The sequence below is a fragment of the Helicoverpa zea genome, chromosome 1 (assembly GCF_022581195.2).
Source record: "Helicoverpa zea isolate HzStark_Cry1AcR chromosome 1, ilHelZeax1.1, whole genome shotgun sequence".
In the NCBI taxonomy this organism is placed as follows: Eukaryota; Metazoa; Arthropoda; class Insecta; order Lepidoptera; family Noctuidae; genus Helicoverpa; species Helicoverpa zea.
The window spans coordinates 2,234,837-2,241,418 of record NC_061452.1 but is presented as its reverse complement, the minus strand read 5'-3'; the positions used below and the strand labels follow the sequence as shown (position 1 = coordinate 2,241,418).

Here is a 6,582-nt window from a genome sequence, read left to right as displayed (position 1 = left end):
TAAGTCTGACACCAGTCTAACCAAGGGGTATCGGGTTACCCGGGTAACTGGGTTGAGGAGGTCAGATAGGCAGTCGCTTCTTGTAAAGCACTGGTACTCAGCTGAATCCGGTTAGACTGGAAGCCGACCCCAACATAGTTTGGAAAAAGGCTCGGAGGATGATGACACACTTTTGGGGCCCCCGTGGCCCGGGGGCCCCGTATAATTGATACGGCAGATACGGCGGTAGCTACGCCCCTGAATATTGAACAGGGCAAAGTCGATGGTCTTAGCCAAGTCATGGTCTTGACTTTTGATGATTATGATTGTGCAATATATTCTAATATTAATATACCTAGGTAAATATTGTAATTTTGCACAGACTTGTGAATTTTCCCAAATCATTGTGTATCGTCTCTGTTCCAATTTTATGTCAGTTTTCAGTTTACGTTTAGTTACGGTAGACTGCACATCAGTGGTAATTGTCATGCACCTTAACTCAATAGTAATAAGTACGATTTTCCTACAAAACTGTTACCACTGACCTGAAGTTGACTGTAATTTACTAATTAATTATTAGGAGATCTTGCTACTTAGATTGAACTTTTTTGTGCAACAAAAAAGGTGCATTTTTGAGGTACATTTTTCAAAATTACTTGGAATCGTATCTGACTCCGTGCAAGCGAAATAAGTTAAATTAGTGCCTAAAGCAAACTAATGATCAGGAATAAGTTTGTGTATAACTGACAGGTATCTAAACAAAATAGTGTATTTGGAATAAAGAAATAAAACAACAAAATAAAACTATAAATAAGTTTACTGACTACGAGGCATAAACATCACTTTACAATTACATTCAATATGGCCGTGTTATCCTGACTATGTACATAGAACTACTAGTATGTATTATCCGTAGCTGCCTGCGTTTGCTGAGGCTGAGGCCTTCGCTGACGCGTAAGCTCCTGACTGGCCATAGCCGCCTGATCCTCCGTAACCACCAGCCCCGCTGGACGCGTCACTATTGCTGTATGCTCCACCGGACGAGCCACCGTAACCACCGGCCCCGCCATAGCCACCGGCGCCGCCTGATGAACCACCATAACCGCCTGCTCCACCAGAAGAGCCGCCGTAGCCACCAGCTCCACCACGAGCGCCTCCGTAACCACCTCCGCTGGCGCCGCCACCGCCGCCGCCGCCGCCGCCGCCTATGCCAAACCCTCCACTCAAACCTCCGAGGAAGGACTTAGCTAAACTACCCAATCCTAATCCGCCGCCGCTACCTCCACCGTAGCCTTTTCCTCCACCGCCGCCAGCACCACCGCCAAGTCCGCCTCCAGAGCCAGTTCCTCCAAAACCTCCACTGAATGAGAGGCCACCTCCACCAGAGCCGCTGCTGGCTCCGTAACCGCCGCCGCTGCCGCCGGAGCTACCGCCGCCTAGGCCACCTCCGCTACCACCGCCGAGGCCACCTCCGCTGCCGCCGCCGAGGCCGCCGCCATACCCGCCTCCACTACCGCCTCCAATACCCCCGCCGTAGCCAGCACCGCCTCCTCCGGCGGAACCTCCTCCACTACCGCCGCCAAGGCTTTTCCCTGAGCCGCCTCCAGATAGCCCAACTACGAATGAACCCCCGAGTGAGCTACTACCGCCTCCTGAGCCACTTCCACGGCCACCACTTGATCCACCGCCGTATCCACCGGCGCTTCCACCGCCGAGGCCTCCACCACCACCGCCGCCGAAGCCTCCCCCACTACCGCCGCCGTAGCCCCCGCCGCTGCTTGAGCTCCCTCCGATTGACCCACCGATGCTTCCACTGTTTCCCCCACTAGAGCCGCCGTAACCACCGCTGCTACCACCGAGGCCTCCTCCACTTCCACCACCGAAGCCTCCTCCAATACCTCCTCCATATCCACCGCCACTACCCCCGCCGCTGCCGCCGCCGCTCCCACGGCCGCCACTTCCTCCGTATCCTCCAGCACTACTGCTTCCACTACTTCCACTTAGTCCTCCACTACTACTGCCGCCACTAACAAGTCCACCTCCAAAACTTATTCCACCGCCCAGTCCTCCTCCTGAGCCACCTCCAAGCCCACCTCCGGACCCGCCTCCGAGTCCACCCCCGGAGCTACCTCCATGGCCACCTCCAGAGCTACTGCCATGTCCTGAACTGCCTCCGTGGCCTCCTCCTGAGCTACCTCCGTAGCCGCCACTAGATCCGCCTCCTCCACTGATTCCAAATCCACCGCCACCGCCGCTTCCACCGCCGAATCCACCGCCAAATCCACCAGCACTGCTGCCGGAATTAGCTGATACGTGGGCAGATCCACTGCTACCTCCGTGTCCAGATCCACCACTACCTCCGTGGGCACCTCCGGCGGAATATCCGCCACCTCCACTAGCACTGCCTCCTAGGCCGCCACTACTGCCTGAGCCACCGGCGCCATATCCACCTCCACTGCCCCCACCGCCACCTCCTCCGAGGCCACCACCAAAACTCAGTCCACCGCCAATTCCCCCACTTCCACTGCCTGTGCTGCCGTATCCTCCGGAACTTCCTCCGCCACCGTATCCTCCACTTCCAGAGCTGCCTCGTCCGCCAGAGCCGCCAGATCCTCCGGAGCCTCCTCCACCGAGGCCTCCTCCGCCACCGAATCCACCACCGGAGCCGAAGCCGGCGCCGCCTCCGTAACCTCCGCCGCCACTGCTGCCGCCTCCACTGTATCCGCCGCCGCCGCCGTATCCACCTTTACCGCCGTCAAGTGTTCCCGTAAAGGCGAAACCACCAGATTTTCCGTCGTCTGATTTCGTATAAACTGATTTATAGTTTCCTCCGCCTCCGCCTCCACTTCCACCTAGGCCTCCGCCTCCGCTCCCGCCCAGGCCGGCGCTGAAGCCCGCGCCTGCACTTCCGAGCGCACTGAGTCCGGACTGCACGTCACTGAGTATGCTGCCGACACCATCGCGGACGCCTTCCAAGCTAGCTCCGAACACAGCAGAGCCGCCGCCATAGCCTCCGCCATAGCCGGCGCTGCCGCCGCCACCACCGCCGCCAAACCCGAATGCACCGCCCGCGCCACCCCCACCGCCCCCACCGCCGTGCGAGTACGCGCGCCCGATCCTCACTGAAAACAACATTTTATGTCATTAGAACACATAAACTTTATCACTTAATCGCAATAATCTTTTAATTATGTCGACTGCTTATATCATAAAAGTTTTTCGTGCGTTACAAAAACTGTAATCACTGAACAATAACGACGCAAAAACTGGAATAACAATTACCTGATGCATCGCTATAGCCTAATATGAGGCAGAGGACGATGCAAGAGCGCACCGCCTTCATGATTCCTTCGTTAACTGACTACGTTTAGTAGTTAGCATCCTTTTATATTAAGTGCCTGAGCGTGTTCAAAGTTCATAGGAACTCATACATACGTATGTACGGGAAAAACAATTAGTTTTTATAACGCTTTATACTTCCCACAACAGGTTATGAATGTAGTAAAGCCACAGTTTTTGTCGAGCTGAGATTAGTCAGAAGCGATAGTGAATATCATGGCATCTTCGTCTTTGGCTATCCTTGAACTACAGTATTTAGGTACAGTATAGGATCACCTTGGCTTGTAACAATGCATCGAGTACCTACTAATTAATGCACAGTATGAATGAGTGGCTTCTTACGGTGCAATGTTATGGTTTTGCTCTTATTGTGTCATTTCTCTTGTGTTGCTTCGTCTGTGTTGTACGGACAGGCTAATAAACGCAGTTCTATCAATTCCTATCAATTTTTTTTAGACCAAAACTTTCTCCCATTTGAATGCTATCAATCATTTACTTAGAAAGAAGAGAAAATAATACGCCCAATAGTATGACAAACTTGCTTTGGATATCAAAATGACACAACACTGGGTATTTTCGTCATTTCAACTGATTAAATTATTATTTATGTGCATTTACTATAAATATCCACATTGGAATAAAAAACTATTTAACGTATCAAGGTTTTTCGCCTAATAAACCAGTTCGAAATAAGACATGAAATTAATAAATTGACATAATATTAAAACGTGCAAAATTAAAACCAACTTAGCCTTAATTGATGACTGCTACGAATTGTATTTCATTTTTCTTTTATTGGAGAAGAACAAAACAATTTGATGCATATTAAGCATTATTATAATAGGATATTATCTCATTAGGAGGTCCGTAATCACGACATTTGACCTTTCATCTTCTGAAACTGATGGTTATCGAAATGGGCAAGTATTGTATTGTTAACGCCCTCAATGACGCGATGCCTTTAGATGCATTATCGACCTTGATAACTGCGTTTGTTATGTTTGCATTAACTAGCTAACTGCTGCCTGTGACTTTGTTTACTCCTTGAGATTACAACAACAGAGTAATTCAAGTCTGTGATTTTGAAAAACCTAATAAGAGGAGCCCCCAAAATGTTGACAACAGAATATGTATGAATTAACCCCCTTACTTATAAAATCTCTAATCACCTTCTAAGCAACATTTTAACTAATCACTACTTAAAGTCTTAAGTAGTGATTAAATGTTAGTTAAGACATGCTTAAGCAACGTTTATAAGTAGGAATTTTCTTAAACAGCCCTTAAGTATTACTTATATTTAATTCACGTTTATAAGTATCTAAGGCTGCATATAAATAGCTTACTGCAATACTTTAGGTACCTAATGACAAATTAATTTAGCCATAGGTTTGGTTGAGCCATTTTTTTTTATAAATCTGGGTTGAAACATTTCGGACAGTAGTTTTTGCGCTGGCCGTAGTTTCCTCAGATTTTTTTGTAAACAAACGATAAGAAATGACCGATAAACGAGCGTAGCTTCCGGGCAAGTCTGACAATATATAGCCTAAACTCGTCCTGAAACGAGAGACATCTAGCATAGTTCCTACAATAGAGGCTATTTCTTATAACCTAAGTTTTCATGTTCCATCTCTCGAGCCTTTTCCCAACTATGTAGGTGTCGGCTTCCAGTCTAACCGCATGCAGCTGAATACCAGTGTTTTACAAGGAGCGACTGCCTATCTGACCTCCTCATCCCAGTTATCCGGGCAACCTGTTTATATAAGTTAGTGTTCTTTTGAAAAGTATAACATGTTTGTACTTCTTCCTTTGTTAGAGCCAGGAATGTGCGGGGACATACAAACTTTTAGTTGGTCAATAGTTTGGTCGTTTGACTGAATGAAGATGAATTGTAGTATACTTACACATTACAGCGAACATTGGATTCAAAATTAACTATCGGGCCTAATCTGCAGTGGGTGGTTACTCTTACTACTCTTCTTACTTAATCATCTTATTACACCATGATAACAATTCATACACACGTTATGAAAGACCTTGTGTTCATTGTTTCTTATTATGAATGTTCCACGTGGATACCGGAATGTTTTATTTTGAAAACAAATACTAGATACCTACTTATTTTTAATCTAGATTCCGTCAGGGATTGTTCGAAAGAGTTACCGCGGCCTGGTACATAAAAGGCCTACGACGGAACACGACGGTTTTTAGTCAGTAAGTGTCTGACACTCCCTCACCGCTGCTAACCCACAGCGGGAGGGGTCATGTGATGATTTTTGACGTCGTTAAAAAAAAAAGATTCCGTCAGCAGTTTCACCTGCTTCCTAAAGAACGATTCTCCCCACTCGGACGTGTAAGCAATATTACTGCTTGGTCTTATCACAATCCGTTCAGCTGTTTGCGCATGAAGGAGTTACAAACAAACACTCACAAACACTCACAAACTGCCTATTAAATTAGTGTGATATGATGGGAAGCAGAGGAAGTTATGTGTGGTTCCTGTTAACCCATTGGTCAGTCGCCAGTCAGTGATCTACAGAACATTTTAGAATATGAATATATCTATATAGAATAAATAGATATTTATTTAAGAGAATTGCGCTAGAATACAACAGACAACGTACCTGGTTTTACTTTCCAATTTCTTTGATTCTTTTCTTTGTTCTGGTCTCTTGATGTCTTTTATTTGTTCTGGTCTATAAACAAACAAACGATTAGTTTTTCAAAGAAATAAAAACAATTAAATTCATAGATATGTGAGTAATTATGATAATCATCTAAGGACATATGTGGAAATAAGTTGAAACCGGTGTTGTTTGTGGTTTTATAAATAATTTATGTAATAATACCTCTTTTTTAATTGATACAAATGATCTAACGACCTCTTTACATTCTAAGTGTAGATATGTTCTATATATAAAGTTAAGAATAGCGAATCAGTCACGATTTCTGCGCAAACGCAAGTAATGTGTGTTATAAAACCGCATCCGGGTGCCATCTCAGAATTATCTGAGTGAACTTTTATAAATGGTTTTTACGTTTATTAAAAAAATGTTTTATCTAGATCTGGAGTAACCTTCTACTTTATAATTAGTTCATTGGACTCAGACGCTATCATTTGTGTACCTCTTAGGCAGGCTAGACTATCCCTTAGATAGTCAGAAGTCAGAAAGTTTGACAACCAGTCTTAATAAAGGGCTTGTCCGAGGCTTATGAGATAGGCGGACGCTCCATATAAAATACAGGTTCTTAGCTGAATCAGGTTAG

At 46.0% G+C, this 6,582-nt stretch overlaps 1 protein-coding gene across 1 annotated transcript; it reads right to left on the bottom strand.

Annotated features, from left to right (window-relative positions):
• Positions 1 to 778: 778 nt before the first annotated feature.
• On the bottom strand, positions 779 to 3,621 carry LOC124632943 (glycine-rich cell wall structural protein 1.8). Its single transcript, XM_047167967.1, has 2 exons — positions 3,262 to 3,621; positions 779 to 3,101 (listed from the first exon to the last, which is right to left on the bottom strand). The coding sequence occupies exons 1-2, from the start codon at positions 3,320 to 3,322 to the stop codon at positions 886 to 888; spliced, it is 2,277 nt and encodes a 758-aa protein (XP_047023923.1). The 5' UTR covers positions 3,323 to 3,621; the 3' UTR covers positions 779 to 885.
• Positions 3,622 to 6,582: the final 2,961 nt, after the last annotated feature.